General features: G+C 34.5%; 5 protein-coding genes across 6 annotated transcripts; 3 read left to right on the top strand and 2 right to left on the bottom strand.

Moving 5' to 3' along the window:
• Positions 1-662: 662 nt before the first annotated feature.
• On the top strand, positions 663-2913 carry LOC111277951 (pectinesterase-like). Its single transcript, XM_022864393.2, has 2 exons — positions 663-1972; positions 2075-2913. Exons 1-2 carry the CDS (start codon positions 859-861, stop codon positions 2818-2820), a joined length of 1860 nt encoding a protein of 619 aa, XP_022720128.1. The 5' UTR covers positions 663-858; the 3' UTR covers positions 2821-2913.
• Positions 2914-4407: 1494 nt separating this feature from the next.
• LOC111277340 (uncharacterized) lies at positions 4408-6728 on the top strand. Its single transcript, XM_022863725.2, has 6 exons — positions 4408-4754; positions 5503-5578; positions 5653-5715; positions 6071-6115; positions 6194-6250; positions 6383-6728. Exons 1-6 carry the CDS (start codon positions 4528-4530, stop codon positions 6473-6475), a joined length of 561 nt encoding a protein of 186 aa, XP_022719460.2. The 5' UTR covers positions 4408-4527; the 3' UTR covers positions 6476-6728.
• Positions 6729-12601: 5873 nt separating this feature from the next.
• On the top strand, positions 12602-14440 carry LOC111277337 (alpha/beta-Hydrolases superfamily protein). Of its 2 annotated transcripts, XM_089764221.1 has the most exons (4): positions 12602-13184; positions 13473-13554; positions 13639-13714; positions 13826-14024. In XM_089764221.1, the coding sequence occupies exons 1-4, from the start codon at positions 12720-12722 to the stop codon at positions 13878-13880; spliced, it is 678 nt and encodes a 225-aa protein (XP_089620347.1). In that variant the 5' UTR covers positions 12602-12719; the 3' UTR covers positions 13881-14024. The 2 variants fall into 2 exon arrangements, with proteins under 2 accessions (XP_089620347.1, XP_022719457.2); XM_022863722.2 differs by having other exon boundaries at positions 13473-13714; positions 13826-14440.
• Positions 14345-16051, bottom strand: LOC111277338 (large ribosomal subunit protein eL18y-like). The gene is made up of 5 exons (XM_022863723.2): positions 15920-16051; positions 15729-15818; positions 15512-15640; positions 15225-15407; positions 14345-14609 (listed from the first exon to the last, which is right to left on the bottom strand). Exons 1-5 carry the CDS (start codon positions 15920-15922, stop codon positions 14451-14453), a joined length of 564 nt encoding a protein of 187 aa, XP_022719458.1. The 5' UTR covers positions 15923-16051; the 3' UTR covers positions 14345-14450.
• Positions 16052-16584: 533 nt separating this feature from the next.
• LOC111277339 (uncharacterized) lies at positions 16585-19809 on the bottom strand. Its single transcript, XM_022863724.2, has 8 exons — positions 19626-19809; positions 18736-18817; positions 18556-18623; positions 18380-18477; positions 17922-18058; positions 17772-17839; positions 17372-17435; positions 16585-16885 (listed from the first exon to the last, which is right to left on the bottom strand). The coding sequence occupies exons 1-8, from the start codon at positions 19634-19636 to the stop codon at positions 16868-16870; spliced, it is 546 nt and encodes a 181-aa protein (XP_022719459.1). The 5' UTR covers positions 19637-19809; the 3' UTR covers positions 16585-16867.
• Between the last annotated feature and the right edge of the window lie 1109 nt (positions 19810-20918).

Raw genomic sequence — 20918 nt, 5'->3', positions numbered from 1 at the left:
GTGACAGTCAAAATAAATATGGAAGGCTAACAAAATTTATACAGTCATGGAATGGCAAGGTCATGAATTAAGTTTGTTTGCGCTGTAATTTATATATATATATATATATATATATGAGATCCCATGTAATAAATTAGGTCTCCAAGTTTAAGTAAAATTATTTATATATATGACTTTTTTAATGTGATTAGAGATATTCTTAGGTTTAAGGTCATGAAATAAATATAAAGATGGAATTTAAAAAAAAAAAAATTTTTTTTGGGAAGGTGTGGCAAACAATTATGCTCTCCTCTCTTTACTATCTAGGACTTGAAATTTATATTATTGATTATTGATGTTTTGGCTGGATCGTATTCCAGGAAATATTTTCATGGCTTTGAACTGTCAGTTTCCTTTAAACCATATATAGATTAATTTCTTAATTACAGTTATATATCAAACCAATTACAAGACCAGTTCGTCAATGGTCAATTGACTAAATTGAGAGGGTAAATGTTTTAGATAGCTTTGCAACCTCTTATTTTTGGGAAACACGAGCAATTTTGTAGCTCGTCATTTGACTTTCCATATCATTTCCAAACCTCATGTTTTGAAGCTAAAAATAACCAAAATCTAAACCAATCAAGCTTTTTTTTCAACTTTCTTATAAACTTATCATTCTTGTAATTAAGATTCATCAAAAACAACAGTCCGACGGGCGTTGGCCTTCGAATTTGCTGACCCTTTGATTTGCATTAGGGCAGCTCTTAGTGCCTAAAGGGAAGTGGGGTTTTTCTTTTTTTTTTAATTTCACTTTCTTTTCATAAAAATTCCCAGTCTTGAAAGGTATTGAGAAGCTGCTTCATACATATAATTAAAATGTCAAGTTCAGATGATGCACAAAGGAAGAAGAGAATCGCAACTATTGCGATTTGTTCTTTCCTCTTGGTGGCCATGGTGGTTGCTGTGACAGTTGGGGTTAGCATCAATGAAACCAACTCCGAGGAGGAAACCAATAATGGCAGTAAAAATGCTGAGTTATCTTCCTCAGTGAAGGCAATCAAATCCATTTGCCAACCAACAGATTATAGGAAAACATGTGAAGAGCAACTCCGCAAAGAGGCTGGAAATACAACTGACATCAAAGAACTCGTCCAAGCAGCATTCAAGGCAGCAATGAAGTTTGCGTCTCAAGCTGCCAAGAATTCTACTACCTTGAGAGATCTTGAAAAAGATCCAAGATCGAAGAAAGCTCTAGATGTCTGCAAACAACTAATGACTTATTCAATAAATGAACTCCAAAAATCATTCAACCAGATTGATAAGTTAGATGTTACCAGGTTTGATAAAATGTTGGCTGATTTAAAGATTTGGTTGAGTGCTACAATCACCAACCAACAAACTTGCTTAGATGGATTCAGAAATACAACGACCAACGCTGGAGAGAAAATGAAGAAGGCATTGAATATTTCCATGCAACTCAGCAGAAACGGCCTTGCAATAGCCACTGAGATGTCTGCAGTGCTTAAACAATTAGAAATTCAAGGTGTAAGTCGTCGCCTACTCCAAGATAAAGAACTTCCTGTTATTGGGCATTCTGATTGGACTGCTTTGTTAGAGAATAATCCCTGGAACCGTCGTCTACTCCAAGATAATGATGAGGTACCTGTCCTTGGCCATGCTGCATTTGAGATTCAGTATGGATTTCGGAGACTCATGGCAGCTACTCCATCTAGAATCAAGCCTGATATTGTCGTGGCCAAGGACGGGAGTGGAGACTTCACCACCATTAAGGCTGCAATGGGCCGCATCCCCCTGAATGCTGTCAAGCCTTTTGTCATATATATCAAGGAAGGAGTTTATGAGGAGAATCTCGAATTCGTTTACAGTATGGTTAATGTGGCGCTTATCGGAGATGGTAAAGAGAAAACCCGAATCACAGGTCGCCTCAACAATGCTGATGGAGTTCCCACCTTCAGGACTGCTACAGTTGGTATGAATTAAATTAAGCCTTGATTCTCTGTTTCTAGGTTTTGTCTCGGAATGTTGTTGTTTTTCTTTTGTTCTAACAAATTGATATGTCCAATGAATGCAGCTGTTAATGGAGACAACTTCTTTGCCAAAAACATTGGGTTCGAGAACTCTGCTGGGGCAGCCAAATTCCAAGCTGTGGCCTTGATGGTCATATCCGATTTCTCAGTCTTCTACAACTGCTCCATGGATGGTTACCAGGACACACTTTACGTTCACAGCAAACGCCAATTCTACCGTGATTGCACGATCTCTGGAACAATCGATTTCGTTTTCGGTGATGCAGCTGTAGTTTTCCAGAACTGCACATTCCTTGTCCTCAAGCCATTAGATAAACAGCAAAACATTGTTACCGCCCAAGGCAGAATCGACGTTCGCCAACCAACAGCTATTGTCATCCAAAACTCCACATTCATTGCTGCTCCTGAATTAGTTCCTGTCAAGGACAAGTTCCCAACATATCTTGGCCGTCCATGGGGAAACTTCTCAAGGACAATAATCATAGAGTCTTACCTTGATGAGTTGATCAAACCTGAAGGGTGGACAATTTGGGATGGTCCCTGGGGCCTAAACACTTGCTTCTATTCTGAATTCAATAACCATGGCCCTGGTTCTAAGACGACAGGCCGTGTTACATGGCGTGGAATTAAGAAAATTAAACAGGCGGCAGCACTTGGATACACTCCAGGAAAGTTCTTCGATGGTGACTCCTGGATTAAGCCTAGAAGAGTGCCTTACACCGCAGGCTTATTCAAGATACACAACAAAAAATTGCAGATAAAAGTGCGATCGAAGGCTGTAGCTCATTGAACTATCCAATAAATATCCTTGAGTTTTGATACTAATGTAGCCAAGTTTTCAGCTCGAAGAACAATCTCATTTTGACCAAAAAAAAAAAAAAAAGAAGGCTAGATCATGATCACCGTTTCTTTTGTTTTCACTGCTTCATTGTTCTATGCTTAATTATCTATTATACGAAATGCTTATAAAAACAATTCATTTAACAGGACTATAATTTATTAATACCATAAATTAGTACGTTATGTTAATGAGCAAACTATTGGGCATTGAATTCAAGAGAATGAAAATGATTAACATTAGATAGGAGTGATATCGGATCAAATTTAATTTGATTTTTTTATAATACATAATATTATAAATTTTAAAATTTGATTCGAATTTAAATCAATTCTTTTTTTAAATTCAAGTTGTTTTTTTTCTTAAAATTGATTTGATTTAAATTAAATTTTATTGATTCGGTTTGATTTAAAATTTTTTACTTTATATATATTACTTTAATAAGATTTTAAATATATTTAAATAGATTATATATAAAATAATTATTTTTATTTTATAAAATATTAAAAATTATATAAAAACTAATAAAAATATATAATTTTGTTCAGTTTATTTTTTTTTCGATTTTTTATATCCCAATCCGAATTTAATATATATATTTAATATTTGAACATAATCTGAATAGAATAAAAATATAATCTGAACTAAATCTATCACTATTATTTTGAATCGATTTTTTATTTTTTCAATTTTTTTCTTACTTGGAGTTTTTTAAATAAAATTTTTTATTAAAAATTGAAGAAATAATTAATAAAGAGTTAAAGATCACTAAAAAAACAAAAGAGAGGACTACATATGCAAATCTTTTAAGAACTTTTCCAATTAAAAAAAAAGTGGAAAATGATAAAATACATTATTAGTAAATATGATACCAATAATAAATAATAAAAAAAGATTAAGCAAGTCTCAATATATATATATATATATATTTGCAAATTTATTTGTTTATGGATAGTGATTTATCACATGTATTAAATTATGAATGTTATTTATTCATAATTTTTCTTAGGCAAGTATACAAAATAAAAAAGTTTTTTAAAAATTTTTTTTAATAAATTTCACTTTGTCAATGAATTTTTGTATTTTACAAGCATGATTAAAAAACTAAATGTTTTTTTTACAAGAGATATATATTATTTTACTAAATTTATATTTAAAAATTTCTTTGATAGTAAATAAAATAATTGCTTTTTATAATGCATTAAACAATACTATTTGTTTGCCAGTAAACAATATTAACTTAAGTGAATTTTCATTCCAAAATTTTAAAATTAATTTACATAAAAAAATAGAATAATTATTAATTTAAAATCACTTATGAAAAGAATTTCACAAATTCAAGGAATCAAACCTTCATGTCTTTAATGTCCCATATCATCATGATATATAGTAGATCTATCAATTAATATTTACATTATAAAGGAAAATCCAAAATTTTTTTCTTGAAATTATGATGAAATTAAACATTTAATTTAGTTTTTTTTTTTTTTTTCAAAATTTGCCATTTAAAAAAGCCAACCCAAAGGAAAGCGTTGGCATTTATTTAAGTATTTCTTTATTTAAAAAATAAATTAGTGAAAAAAAATATATAAAGGTTTGCCCTTTGCCCAAACGTTTCCCAAATCTCAAGCCCTAAAAAACTCTCCTTTTTGTGCGTCTATGGCAGCCTCATCGTCCTCAGGTACCTCGTACTCTTCCTCGGATTCCTTGTCCGACTCGTCTTCCCCGCACGCCAAACGACGTCGTCACCGCAGCAACCGACGCGACAGAGACAGAGATTCTCTCAAGATCCGAAAGAAGAGTCGTTCGCTTGGTAAACGACGTCGGAGGAAGCATCGCCGCGATTCCTCCGATTCTTATTCTTCTTCCGACTCCGATTCCTCCAGGTAAAAAAGAAAAATAACCCATTTGTTATACTCACTGCTTAAGGGTTAGCAACTAAGCGATTTAATTTAGATTTTTGTTAATTTTTTTAATCATGATTTTTTTGTTCTGTTTTGATGTTAAGATTCTAATGAATTGTTTAATCTCATTTTTAACATTAATTTTTCTGGTTAAAGTAAGATTAGGGAAGCAAAGATTTATATATTGGGTAAATTTACATTCTTTTTAATGCGTTATGAGTGTGATCATCAATCAATTATAGTAGTACCTATGCTTGAACAATGGGTTGATTTAGATTACATAGACTTTATAGGATGGAAATTTGAAAGTTAAGTAAAGATTTATATGTTCAGCAAATTTACGTTCTTTTTAATGCGTTATGAGTGTCGTCATCAATCAATTATAGTATTACCTGTGCTTGAACAATGGGTTGTTTTGGATTACATAGTGCATTAAACGTAACATATTGTGAACTGTAGCATGTGAAGCTCAATGCATGATATTATTTCTTGCTTTTAAAACCAAGTGATGCACCTTTTATAACTAGGAATAATTGGTAACTCTGAGCCAGAGTAAAAGTTGCCTTCACAAGTTCTCTATAGATTTTGTTTTAATAACTTTGTGTCATACATGGATGTTCAAGAAATTATGTGCAGCTATCCAGTTATTTAGTTTTCTTCTGGCTAGTAACCTTCGTTCAGATACTTGCTTGATGGGTTTCCTAACATTCTGAGTGCTCAATTGTTGCAGAAGTAAACGTTCGTCAGATAGTGAGCCTGAGTCTAATCATTCAAAGAGGCACAAGAAAAGTGACCGGCCAAAGAAGGTGATTGTTTAGTGCTCCACTTTTGCTTTTCCTTTTAATGTAGTGTCTCACTTTTTTACCATTTTGGCTTTTAGTTGAAGGAAAAAGAACGAAGCAAGAGTCATAGAAATAAACGTTGCAAGCACAAAGTTAAAGAGGTAAGCACTATTCACAATGTTTAAATCCATCCCTCCATATGAGTGATATGTATAGCTAAGTTATGAGTTTACATATTGTTGGTTTTATAGGTGATTTCATTTGTTTTTCATGATTATACATTTAAGATTTGGTGCATTATTTACTGTTTTATTGTTATCTAGCAAAATTTCCAGCATTCATTATGTTTGAAAATTCTTTTAAGAGGAAATTTCTGAGGTGCTTATAATCTTTCTGTCTGTCTATGGATTGGCTCTTTGAATTTGGAGCTGGGGCCTGTGACATGATGACTGGGTTCAATTGACTTGGATTATTTTTTTCGGTCGGATTTGTCCTGGCAATCGGAGCTATATATAGAAGGAGCAGGATAAGGGAAGTAGCAGCCCTGTGCAACTTTCTAAGGTAGTTCATTGTGCGTTTCTGCTTCTTGATATGCTCTCTCTCTCTCTGTGTGTCTTTACCTTCATATGCTTTATACAGTTTCTTGGGCGTGACAAGGATGATGGTGTACGCCGTAGTGCTGTATCTGGAAAAAAGGCAAGGCAATCTTCTTCATCTTCTTTTTGTTTATGTTGGGAGTAGGTGGTCTCAATGTATTGTCCAAAAGCAGTGATATAGGTACTTCTGGTAATTCTTACTCTGTTATTGTTTTTGTTTATTGGCTTCTAGATTCAATTGAAACTTGACAAGTCAAAGGAGGATAAAGAGGCTGAGAGCAAAAGAAATGAATTACTCAAGTTCTTAAATGCTAGTTTTGATTGACTTGGTGGAGCTGAAGTTCAAATTGTATCATGAAGGTAAGATAGATGGAGTGCGTTAGATCTTCTCAGCATAACAGTTCAAGTATCTTTCTGAAGATCAGGTTATCATTGCTTTAGTCATATTTATAGATCATGTTTTCATCAGTTCTGATGGAATGTAGAATATTGGTAACTTCTGCCTTGAGATCTTGTGAGAATAATGTTGAATTGCTCAAATCTCAGTGTTGTATTTTATGGATTTGGTGCTTTCCTTAGTTTGTTGAGTTTATGTGATCAATTCTACAAATTGATGAGTATTTGAGAAAGCTTGTCACCACATCTGTTTAATTGGCCAACGTGATGGCTGATTATGGGCTATGATGTTTTTGGCATGTAATGTGATATCCTGAGGAGTGAGGTCTTTTCTTCAACTCGAGAAGTTCCAAATGAATAGTTGTCGTGGTCCTTTTGACAGATCAGAACCAGTTCACTACATTCTCAAGTTAGGGTTTTTCAATCTGCTGAAAATCTGTGTAGCCGCCACCCATAGTTCTTACAACATTTGAAAACGACATTTATCTGACCAAGATTTCGAATTTGTTTTTGTTCGCATATAGTTCTTTCTTGGAATCCACTGTCTCAATGAATGGTTACAAGGATTTTAACTGTGCGTAAAGCAAAAGTGTTACTTTGATCCTTTCTACTTGAGCCGCCTTCTTGTTTTTTTCATGGAGGTGTGCTCCAATGTAATTGGATTACATTTCTCAAATTGAAAACAAGTGTTTCTTTTTTCTGTGTTTTTGGAACTATGAAGTTTTCTGGTATTTTCATATCCTGGAAAATAAGGAAATTATGAAACAGAGAAAAAGCAGAACAAAGAAAGTGGAGATTGACCTTTAAAAAGGTTATTACATCTAGAAAGCAAATCAAAGTAGAAGAAACAAAAAAGGGAAAGCCATCGATTGAACTTAAAAAAAATAAAAAAAGAACTTATCGTTTCTGATGGCAAATCTAAGATTGGTTAAGCAAAATGTAATTAAGGTTGAAATTGAAATTTTGAATTCAGAAATCAGAAGCAGTGTTCCCCTACTGCCCAAGAATTGATGAAAAAATAAGGAAGAAAACAAATGGTAGGCGTTAATCGCCAGGCCAGAATATAGATTGGTAGCAGATAAACTCGTCTGCTTGGCTGGTTAAAGACATCGTTCCTGTTAGTTACGGCCTTAAGGCGATAAACGACCTGATTTTTCATTACAAGCTTGATTGACATGACTGCAGCAGTAATAGCATCAACCACCAAGGAATTTTACATATTATAGCGTTTAGAATTAAAGCTGCAACCTGGTTGCAAGTCTGGTTGACCAAATCAGGACATAAGAGTGCTTTGTTTGGCCCTAGCAAGGATTTGATGGGGCCTTTGGTTGTAAGAAATTGGAGAAAAGTCAAGCTAGAAATGTGATTCACGTACTTCTCGCATGTCTAATTGCCCTTTTACAGCATTGTTATTTTTGTACTAACAATTTAATAATAAGTGTAGGTTTTAGTTATTGGCTACTGTCAAAAAATAGTGATAGAGTTAAGTCTGTTGCTCTAGAGTTAGTTGAAGATGCAAAATTGTGGCTGGCTTTCATGCCAGGGCGAAGGGCTGGACCACCCACCTGGTTTGGCCCTAGCAAGGATTTGATGGGGCCTTTGGTTGTAAGAAATTGCAGAAAAGTCAAGCTAGAAATGTGATTCACGTACTTCTCGCTTGTTTAATTGCACTTTTACAGCATTGTTATTTTTGTACTAACAATTTAATAATAAGTGTAGGTTTTAGTTATTGGCTACTGTCAAAAAACAGTGATAGAGTTAAGTCTGTTGCTGTAGAGTTAGTCGAAGATGTAAAATTGTGGCTGGCTTTCATGTCTGGTATCATGACATTTAGATTTGAAGATTTATATTTAGATATTAATTGAAAGAAGTCGTTATCAATTTTTTTTATTTAGGTATGATTAATCACCTAAAAAATATATCTTTCAAATCGTTAACCTTAAGAAGGCCCAATATAAAATCAAATGAGATATTTTTTCAAGTTATTGTAGGCACAGGTAATGGTTTAAGCATGCCTGCTGGTTTCTTTTTTTCAACTTTATCCTATTAGCAAATGAGGTAAGTTTTCTTATAGTTCATCACATCTTGTCGCATGTGAGATCAATAATAGCCTTGTTTCAGTAACACCAAAGTAAGTTGCCCACCAGGGTAACTCGTCTATGGTGTGTCATAGCATTCCTTTATTAGCATCTATCTCAAACCTCATATTTTCGGCACAAACAACCGAGGGCCCTTTGTCAATAAAACCTTATTTTTTTGTCAAAAGTACTTGGATTTTTCATTCTTCTACTAGTTTCAGGATGGCACTGGCCTGTGGATCTTTCTTTAGGTTATTTTCAATTAGCTTGCAGACATTTGTTGTGATCTTGCTAGCTGTCATTAAGACAATTCTCCTAAGGGTAGCCAAATTTGCCCGTCTACTCAATGCATCTGTCACTTGATTGGTTCTTTCAGCTGTGTGCTTAAAACAAAATTCAAATTTTGCTAGAAACTCCTGCCATCTATCTTGCTTAACCATAAGCCTTGGCTGAGTGAGAAAATGACTAACTGCTACATTGTCTGCTTTAAAGAAAAATTATGAACCCAACAAATAATGCCGCTATGCTATCAAATAATGGATTACTGTTAGGAGTTCTTTCTCTTGAGCCGTATATCTCCTTTCGGCTTCACTCCACTTTCAACTTTCAAATGTTATTGAGTGCCATTCTTGTAAAAACACTCATGTAATAGCGAAATTAGATGCTTTTATTTGAACTTCAAAAGGCTTCTCAATGTTAAGGAGAGCCAAGACATGGTCCTTTATCATGACTTTCTTCAATCTCTTAAAAGCCTCTTGACATTCACTTATCCAACATCATTTATGCTCTTTTGTCAATAGCTCCATGAGGGCCATGATTCTACAAGAGTACCATTCCACAAATCTCTTATAATAATTGGCCAATCCAAAAAATAAGTCGAGTTCATTGACATTTTTTTATTTTACCCACTCCTTGATAGCTTTAACTTTTTTCATGTCCATTCGAATGTGGCCTTGTTCAACAATGTGGCATAAGAAATGAATTTGTATTTGAACAAATACACAATTCTCTCTTTTAACATACAGCTGGTGGTCTTGTAGTTTTTGAAACACAAGAGGCAGGTGCTCTTGGTGCTTTTTTAAAGTAGAATTATAGACCATTATGTCATCTAAATAGATGACCACAAACTTATCAAGATAGTCATGGAACTCCTGATTCATCAAGGTACAAAATGTGATAGGGGCATTAGTCAATCTAAAAAGCATAATAAGAAATTCAAATACACCATACTGCATTACACAGGTGGTTTTTGGCTTTTTTTTTTTAGCAATTCTGACCTGATGATAGCCAAATCTCAAGTCCAATTTAGAGAAGTACTTGGCTTGGCTTAGTTAATCAAACAAATCTGTAATAAAGGGAATATGATATTTGTTTCTCATAGTGACTTTGTTCAGGGCTCTGTAGTCCACACATAATCGTAAACTCCCATTATGTTTTCTCTAAAATAATACGAGTTCCTCAAATGGTGCTTTAAATGGTCAAATAAACCTGGCTTGTAAGAGCTCATCTAATTGTTTTTTCAATTCAACTAACTCTGGCAAAGCCATGCAATATAGGCCTTTAGTTGGCAGCTTAACTATCGAGAGAAGCTCAATTTCATGGTCCACTGATCTTTGAGGAGGTAGGACCTTGGGTAATTATTCTGGTAGCACATTCACAAACTTTTCCAATACTTTTTGTACTTCATTAAGTATCGATTCCAACTCAATCCGATCTTTGTAAATCGATATGGCCACATAAGAAGGCTTCCCTCTTTTTACCCTTTTCTCGAATTGTAATGCTAAAATCATTTTTCCTACTCTTAGCGAGGATTGAGGCTGACATAACACATGGACATTCCTCCAAGAATAATAGACAACTAATAGTGGAGATTGGGATCGCCTGAGCCAACATCATAAAGTTCAATTCTAGGACTACATCAAAGTTTTCCATGAGAGAAACTGTGAAGTCTATATTTTTTTTCATGGCCCTAACTTGGTCATCACGCTCTTGAAGCTTCCATTAATCGCAAAGACTGATGAGTTAACCGATTTTATTTGCCCATAGTCCTTATTAACCTTGAGACCATACCTTTTTTCTTCTTCTGGTGTGATGAAGGTATCAATTGCATTCATATCTATCGTGGCTTTTGTGGTTTTACCATTGAGTATCAGGTCCATATACATCAGACCTCTCCCAAATTCTTTCTTATCACGTTTAGTTAGGTATTAAGAAACAACATTGAGCCCATCCTTGCTGGCTTATTTTCAACTTCTTTGATAGTTTTGGGCACTTTAGAAGACTCTTGAAAAGATGTTCTTAGAGCATTAAGGGCACCTCTATGTAGGCATTCTTTCACCTGATGTGGCCCCTAGCATAAGAAGCAAGCTAGCAGTTGCTTCAACTTGAAATTTGATACACTATTTACCTTGGGTTGGATATTGTCTCAACCAGAAGGTCTATTATCTAATCCTTTACTGAAGGGTTAGTCCACTCTGGCCATATTTATCTTATTCTTAAAGTTTGAGTTACTGCCACCTAATGAAAGATTCTTTCGTTTTGAGGAGACATCATTATAATCATTAAGACGTTGGTGGCAACCATGTTTGTGGCCACTTCTTGAACCTTCTCTTTTTGCAATTCTGTCTTGGCCCAAGGTTTGAAGTCCTCAAAAAAAATAGAACATCTTGTTCTCTTCAGACATGTCTCTAACATACAATATCAGGGTAGAAAAGCTCTTTACAAACTACTGTACTATTTTCATTTGCACTAATTCTTGAAGCTTTTTTCGGATCACATACTCTACAGTCTTAGGAAAAAAATTGATTTTTCAACTCTTGCTTAAGATTCGCCTAAGTTTTAATGGGGCATTCATCATTTACAAATTTTAAATGCCACCACAACTTGGCATCTCCGGCAAGGTACATTAAAGCCATTACAACCTTATTCTTATCTGATTCTATGTACATAGCTCAAAAGTATTGTTCTATGTTAAACAAGAAGTTCTTAAGCTATTTGGCATCTCTTGCTCCCTCATAACGTTGAGGTTCCGGCACTTTGGCTTTTTTCCTTTTTTCCATTGAGCTAGAACTCGACCTGGCCACAGCTATTTGTAGCACATTCACTTGGGCCTTGAGCTCTTCAAACTCTCTCTAGAGGACATTCAAGGCATCTCTAATTTCCTCAGCCAAGTTATGTAGAGTATTGAACAACTCTTGTTGGGATGTCTCGATCTCCCTTAGTTGATTATGAGTTATCACATGAGCTTTTAGGGTAGCCATTGGGGCCTTAAGCTCTTTGATCCTCTGTCAGTCACTAAATCCACCACTTGTAGCCAATTTATCAATTCTCTAGCACTACTCAACCGTGCTTTAATACCATGTGTCACGGGCTAAGCTTTCTTTCAATGAAGCAATAGACCGTGCATAACTTAGATGAACGCTTCCACACAAGTCAGCCAAAAATAGTTTGACATCTAAATAGGTAATCAATAAATCACAAGTTAATCTTAAGAATACACAATGATATATTAGGGCAAAATGAGAGCATACCAAGGCGACCCTCGGAGTTCTCATATAAAAAATGTTTTGTTAATATTGAGAATAATACAATGAGTACAAAAGGAATATCGAGTCTACTCACCATCGTCGGGGCCAGAGGGGCAGCCCTAAATGGATAGTCTAGCACATACCTTAACCAGTGAGGCAGCCCAACAATATGCCGACTGCTCACCTTCTCTAAAAAGCTTAAAAGATTTTATAGTTATGCTACAAAGAATCATTACAATGTTTGAAATGGAAACACTTTTTCCTAGGATATGAGATATACTTTACCTTTTGGCATCTCTACCCGGTCATGGCCCTATACATAGGTGGCTCATGACATCTTATGCCTGATCATGACCCTATACAAGGATAGCTCATGACACTAAGCCTATTCCCAAAGCAATAAGTGAAGCATTAAACACTTTCACAGACTTGCATTTACTCCCCTAACGGCCCCCATAACTCCCACCTTAAAACCCCTGTCACCTTTTGCTCTCAACATCGAGTAGTCATCATCACAGTTTACATATAGAAAGGGAAGGGAGATACGTGAAGAGAAAGGGGAAAAAGGATGGAAGGAATACAGCACAGAATGGTGAATGTCAATGGGATAACAATGCATGTAGCAGAAAAAGGACGAGGACAAGTTATCCTCTTCCTTCATGGCTTCCCTGAACTGTGGTACACTTGGAGGCATCAGATTCTTGCTTTAAGCTCACTCGGATACCACACTGTTGCACCCGATCTCCGTGGCTATGGTGACACTGAAGCTCCCAGTTCCATCACTAGCTACTCTTGCATGCACATCGTTGGTGACCTCATTGCACTCATTGACTCCCTTGGTGTAGAGCAGGTGTTTCTGGTTGCTCATGATTGGGGTGCCATAATCGGATGGTACCTGTGCTTGTTTCGGCCTGATAGAGTCAAGGCTTTTGTGTGCCTCAGCGTCCCATTCGTGCCAAGAAAACCAAAGATGAAACCTTTGGAGAGCATGAGGCTCTTCTTTGGAGAGGACTACTATATTTGCAGATTTCAGGTTTTTTGTTTCTTACAATTACTGATCCTGGTAGCATGATTAATTACGATAGTACTAAATTTAAGCAAGTTTAATGGCAAGGAACACTATTTAGGTTTCAATTGAATCAATTCAGATCTTTTGTTTACTTGGACATGAACTACGCTAGATTATAACTGGAAATATGAATACTCAGAAAAATGAACTCCACTTACAATCCCAGAGGGAAAAAAATGACACCAAAAAGGAAAATGAAAATTGCATGCGGGTGAATATAATTAACTGACATATTCTTGAAACTTGTTGTAGGAACCTGGAAAGATTGAAGCAGAGATTGCTCGTTTTGGAACTTCAGAAGTGCTAAAGAAAATCATTTCCGGTCACAAACCAGGTCCCCTCTGCTTGCCTAAAGACAATGCTTTCGGTATTAATCCAGATAACGCAGTTACCTTACCCTCTTGGTTCTCTGAAGAAGATCTTAGCTACTATGCTGACAAATTCAATAAGAAAGGCTTCACTGGCGCCTTGAACTACTACAGAGCTTTTGATTTGTATGTTCCCTGGAAAACATTTTTAACCAATTCTGGTCTTTATGGCAAAGCATCCAAGTTATTTCGTTTTCGTCAAACTTATATAGGTAATTTGTTTTCTGTTTACTGCAGAAATTGGGAGCTGACAGCCCCATGGACAGATGTACAAGTGAAAGCACCAGTTTAGTACATAGTGGGGGATCTTGACAGCGTCTATACAACCCCAGGGATGAAAGAATATGTACAAAGTGGTGGTTTCAAAAGAGACGTGCCTTTGTTAGATGAAGTTGTGGTAATGGAAGGGGTAGGTCATTTCATCAACCAAGAAAGAGCAGAGGAAATTAACTCTCACATTTATGACTTCATAAAAAATTTCTAGTCATCTATGTTGTTTTTCTACTCTTTATAGTCACCCTGTTGTATGGTAGTCGAGATAAGAATGAATCGTGAGGAGACTCTGTAAGCCCAAACCCGCCTTGTTATCTCTGAAGCTCCATTATTGTGTTCTTATTAGATACTCGTTATCTCAAACCAGACATTTCCATATCTAAGTAAATATAACTCAATTAATTTGCTTAAACGACGCTCCACTTTGTAGCATAGGAAAGATTGATACTCAAATCAGTAATTAAACAATCCACAAACATGAAGTAAACATAAACAAGTAAACAACTGCCATTGAAGCCTTAAGTCTAGCAAAATTTGGTTTGCAGTAATCAATGACAGACAGGTCGCATAATCAAATACTGAAGTCGTCTTAAACCCTAAATCCCTTGCTGTTCCTTCTTCCTCTAGCCCTTTCGAATTTCCTTCCCTTTGAGCGCACATATGGCTTCGTGTGGCTGTGAGGCACACCAGGAGCTGGACCAAAGTGTTTGACTGCTTCCCGAGCATTCTTTGGACCTCTGAGGAGAACCTGCAATTCCAAACAAAGTAACTCGTAAGAAATCAAGACAGAACGTTTTCTTCTTACAGAAGATAAATTAGCAGAAGAAACCAGAAAGATCTGCTTTAAGATAAGCAAAGACTAATGGACATAACTTCCTATTGAAAGTTAAATAAGATAACATTTGATGAGCTAGAAATGACAGAGCAGAACATATTTAATTTCCCGTCAAAAGGTGTATCAATTTCTCTGTTTGTATAAAGAGAAACACTCAAGATGGAGAAATTTTCAACTAATTCAGATTACCTTTCAAATGAAGAAGGAATAAAAACATTAAAGTAGTATTAAACAAAGAATTTGAACAAAGAAATTAACAGAATCAAACATCCTAACAAGAATCTTTCACACACTACATTCACATTGTAATCTGGAGAAACCATTGCTTTCAGTGTTCGATAGTGCATGAAAGTAACATCAGCATTTCAATTTCAAGGAGCTTCAACAAATGAACAAAGGAGAAATGAAATGAAAATTTGATAAAAAGAGAACTCAAATCGACATACATATATTTAAACCAAAAAGTACCAAAGACTAACTAATTTCAGAAAACAGCTCAAACAAAAAAGTAACAAAAGAATCCCATACCGTGTTCTGACCCAAAGGAGCCCTCAAAGCAAGCTGGTCAAAAGTCAAGCATTCTCCACCAGCCTTCTCAATCCTAGCTCTAGCAGTCTCAGTAAACCTAAGAGCAGTAACCTTCAAAGCTGGAACTTCATAAACCCTTGTATCATCTGTCACTGTCCCCACTACCACAGCAATCTTATCCCCCTAAAATTTATTTACATAAAAAAATGAATTAAACGCAACAGCAATAACAATATAAAGATCCTAACAAACCCAGAAATATTTCATAACACAAATAAAAAAAATACCTTTCCTTTCATGAACTGAATAAGCCTAGAGAGAGATAGTGGAGGCTTGTTAACTTTGCTCATAAACAAACGTTTCAATATCACAGCATTGAATTTGCTCCCAGTTCTTCTTACAAGGAAACGATAAAGCTTTGACCCAGAACAAAAGTCAGATCATTTATTCAAAAAGAAACATAAAGGAAACATGGGTATGCAGAGTGGAAGATAAAGATGAGACCTTGACGAGGAGTTTAAGGTAAATATCATCGGATTTGGGAGCTGTCCTCTTGGACTTCTTGCTCTTACCTCCTGCGACTAAATCGATCCCCTGTTAATAAAAGACACAAAAACAACAAGAAATATTAGAACTTTTATGTTGTTTTAAAGACAATAAGAGTTTTGGAAATATGGGAAGGGAGGGAAACAGACCATTGCTAAAGCTTTGTTGGTAGTGGTGAAGTGGAGGAAGCGCCGCGGCTGAAGCAGAGATACGTTGTTAGGGTTTTGAAGGGCCTTTTATCTTGTGAGGTTGGGGTTTGTTCAAGTGGGCTTGGGTTTATTGGCTTGGACGGTGGTCCTTTCTTTTGAATCCTACACGATGATAAATAAATTTGATAATTCGTAAATTCATATAATATAAAATATTAAAATTTATATATTTATATTATATTTTATGTGAAAATTATATATAATAATTTATATTGACATAAAAACATGAAATATATATTTTTAATTTTATTAAATTTATATATAATTATTGTTAAAATTTTAAAATATATTATTTTCATAAACATATTTGTCATCGTATTATAAAATATTGTAAAATAAATATGTAATGATAATGATTAAAATGATATTATGAAAAAAATTATGATAAGAATCATCTCTTGAATTTGATAAAAATAATACATTAAATGTAAAAATCTTTCTTAAAATAATATTTTAACTATATTTAACCTATAGGAAAGAGCAAGATAAGGTTGCATTATTCATGCAGATTTCACCTTCGTAATTATTGATTTTGTGATTTTAACCCAAGTTTTACTTTGCATCAAAAGATAAAAAATAATTAAAAAAAAAAAGAGATAAAGAAATGTGCAAAGATAAGCATATAGCCTTTTAGCAGCTGCATTTGTCTTCAATCCATTAAAAAGTCCATGGTTTTAATAAGCATTCATTCCAATATCTGCAGAGATACCCACAAATGCAAAATTACATGAAATGTGTGGAAACACAAGATACATCAACACAAGGGAAAAGATTCATGTAGATACAAACATCTCAAAAGAGAAGGACCACAAGTATATAACTTCTTTCTTCAAGCCTCTCTAACTTTTACTTGGCTGGCATGGCAGCAGTTGTTCCCAGCAGATATGCTCAATCTAGCCGCTCCATCTGGGAAATAACAGAATGCAAAGATTGATTCACTTCAACTTTGAGATATCCTAATGTTTTAGAAAACTCAACCGGGTTGCGGTAAATTCTTAGCCCAAAAAGGCTGTTAGTAGTCAAGAATACAAAACAAAGTTCAAGATTAATTTTACGTCAACTTCGAAACCTCCTAATATTTTACAAGCCTCAACCAGGTTGTGGTAAATCCGCAGCCAGAAAATGCGGCTATAAGTCAAGAATACAAACACAGCTGTTAAGATCAATCATAGACAGCAAAGGGAAAATACTAGGTGATATAAACTAACTTGTAAAATGCAAGAGGCAGCATCTGGACACCAAAGATAGAAAATTTTTTTTGAAATAATCAAATATTTTGACACAAAAATGCTAATCCCATGCAATGCCCCAATAAACATATGGTATTCCATAGAAGAACATAGAATTAAACGTGAAATACCTTCCAAAGATCACGTAGTTAAGTATAAATACCTTCCATAGACCATCATTGAGATAATGCATGTTGTCTACCCCGATTCCCTTGTTGATTGCCTTTCTGCAAATTAACAAAAATTGCAACTTGTTAATCAAGAGTAAAACATAATAAACACATAGTTGTTGTAGTTTAACAACAACATTTAGCTAGCAAGAAAGTGCTTATCAGTTTGGAAATAGAAAGTACATTAGAGGAGAATAAGAACTACACATAAAAAGATTATTTATAACTAAGAGGCAAGTAATTAAACAACAGAAGAAGCCTAGCACAGTAAGGCCATGTTCTCAGCCACATTACTCTCCTTTTGGGCAGGAGGTAGAAGCTACTTGGCTTTTCAGGTTCAAGTTTGGCAATCCATTTAAATAAAATGCTCAGAAACAATAGAAAGTAACTCACATGTCTTTAGCTGACATTTTGGTAAAGCCGATAGCAAGGGCATGTTGTTTTCCTTCAGCCATTATTGCCTGAGAGGATTAGTTGACAGATCAGATATTGGGAAAACGTAAGCAAGAACATATAAACCGTGACAGATAAGGTGATTCATACCACAGGCGTTTCTGCTTCCACTTCATCATCCAAAGCACCACCAGGGGATGTAAGACCAGGACACATTATGTTTGCACCAGCAAGGACAAATTTTATCGCACCGCGATCCACTTGCAACTTTTTCATTATGTTCGGATCTGCAAAACCAAAATACAGAATGGTTATATTTGGATTGCCATAACAATAGGATGCAGCTAAAAGGCATAACAAAGTTAACGGATGTCTATACATGAGAGTAAAGCACAAAGTATTATAGAAGAGAATGTAACTTATCAAGGATGAGAAAACCACATATTATAGTTGGCAAGAGCTAAGAAACAATCAGATAATCAGAAGCAAAGTCATCCTATAATCTAGTCCAAATATCACTCAAATATACGAGGATTAAAATAGAACAAAAACCAGTTATGAAGTAGCAGAGCTATAATTTATAAAAGGTAAAATGATGAAAAACTTACATTGGTGAAGAAGTCGGAGAGTAGGCATGTATGGTCCATCACGAATATTGAAGAATAGTGGAACACTATTCACCAATACCAGATTTAAATGGTTTTGACTGCACATAAATGAAACTCCTATAGGACAAACATTTGATTATCTAACTTGAAGACACAATAACAAAAGAGCAACAAACCATTTTACAACAATTAATGGTGCCTTCTTTGGTAGCAAATCATCCAACACAGGTTCAAGTCCTGGGTACTGCATAAACTCATCAATACATTAAACAAAACAAAAGCATATGTGAAGAATTTCAGAATTCAACTGTTATCACAATTTGTCAAACTGAAATATTCACAAAGAGATTTTAGACCTCCTCTGCAATGCTTTGCCGAATTTTTCGCTGCACAGATGCTTTGACTTGGTTTTGTGAAGACACATCTTCAGATGAAAATCTACAAAATAATAAACATTTCTAGAATATGAATAAAACATTTATAGTATCCTAACATTAAACTATACATCAAAGGATCTTAGCTATCAGTAATTCAATGGTTATACTTCTTGCAAATGGTCAAAAACTTGTTATTCTTGTATTAACAAGGAAAAACTTGCATGCAATCAATCACTGACCTATGGAAAACCAAGATTAACCATAAGCAAAATACAGGCAATATTTTGTTCCCTTGAAATGGCAGACTAACAACACTTAACCTTTCCATATAAACATGTTAAATACAAGATTACAAAAAGCCTAAAAGTTTTCCCCAAGCGTAAAATATCTTATGCAAGTGCATCCTAAGCATTCTCATTTTAGCAACCTCCTCCATAGAAAAATCTTAGCAAATAAAATGAAGATCAATATGAGGTGCTTCCTTGTTCAGTTATCTTTCCCCACAGCAAAAGAATGCAGCAAACCAATCATTGCCCAATGTTATACCTATTTTCTAAAGCATTAAATGCTTGCATAGATAACACACTATATATATTCCAAAACTCAATTACAGTAACCAAAATTTTTCCCTTCATTGCTAACTGCTTAGTAACTACAAGCTGTAATTATACAAACCAACTAGACCAATCCCAGTCTTCTCCAATACTTCAAAGTGTCTAGCCAAAAACAATTCCAGTTCATGATTTTGCAAAACAAAGATATATGCACAATAACAAAAAAAATTCACCAGCAAAAGTGATTCCTTTTTCACATGTAACATAAAAAGCAAAACCCAGAACCTTAACAATAATGAAGAAAAAAAAACTTACTTTTTGAACATCTTGGTTAGGACTGTAAAAGCAAAGGTTTTGAAAGAGATCTGAGTTGGGATCTCGAAACCTCTGCCGCTGGCTGTAGCACTTCAGTTATAATTCACACAGCGGCCCACTTTAGCTGCGCCCACGCGTTGGTAATAAGCCAGTCCTTGCCTTTCACTAACGCACTAACGCTGTCAGTGTTTACCGACCCAAAATCAGAGAAGAAGAAAGGCACTTGGGTTGAGCTGGGTTTTGTCTCATTGGGTCTTTCATTGGCCTCTAATAGGCCTTGAAAATCTGCAAAGCTTGCCACTTTAACCATAGAAGCATTAGAGGTGTCAATTCGGGCTGATTTTCAAGTTCGATTCCGATTTTAAGGGTTTGAATTTTTTTGAATTTAGATTAATTTGAATTAATTAAATTATTTTACAGATTTTATAGAAAATGTAATATTTTAATATAATTTTTGAGTTTATGTAACAATTTTAATTATAATTTTTTTATCGAACAATAAAAAGAAGAAAAAAACATGAATTTGATTGTGAAATCATGTAATTGAAACAAGAAATTCGTGATTTAGGGTCCTTAATTAGGGTGTAATAAAAGGTTATGAAACAATTTTGTTAAATTTACTACTAAAAACTCTTAACCATTTTGATTAAAGAAAGATGCCATGTAGCCAACTACTTTCATTCAATTTAATTATGAAAAAAGAAAATATTGTTCCATTTAATCACACTTCTCTTGTTCTCTTTTTTCAGCATAGTTAACAATAATTCCGATAAACAATTTTTGATTAAAATATTACAGAAATCAAATTTTAATTAAATTTATTTATATAATTATTTATAAAAAATAATATCTAACAGATTTGAAATTCGATACTTACAATCTCTTTTTTATATTCTCAAACTATGATTTTTTAAATTAAAAAAATAAAATATATATCACGAGCACAATAAAAAATAAAAAATGATAGTTAATATATGTGATTGAATTTTGCGAGAATGAATAAAAACAACAAAATCCCATCATCTGCATAGCAACGAAGACAGTCTTGGTGAAGTCTTTTTCAAGTGGATTCAATTAAGTTTATTTTTACCGAACTTAGTATCAAAAGAAAAACAAACTCTCTTACAACTTGAACTAACATTCGTTGTCTTGTTAGAAACTTTGAACTCTTGCTATCATACAAAAAGATAAATCTGAACTACTGGTTCAACGAATATCAGCAGCTTAAGGATCACATCAAATATTCCCCAAGCTTTGTTTTACCTGTCTTCTTCTGATATTGACCAAAAACCA

The sequence above is a fragment of the Durio zibethinus genome, chromosome 7, assembly GCF_047325235.1.
Source record: "Durio zibethinus cultivar Kanyao isolate XHJ-2024 chromosome 7, ASM4732523v1, whole genome shotgun sequence".
Lineage (NCBI taxonomy): Eukaryota > Viridiplantae > Streptophyta > Magnoliopsida > Malvales > Malvaceae > Durio > Durio zibethinus.
Note: the sequence above shows the minus strand (reverse complement) of the source record. Positions and strands in the feature narration are given on the sequence as shown.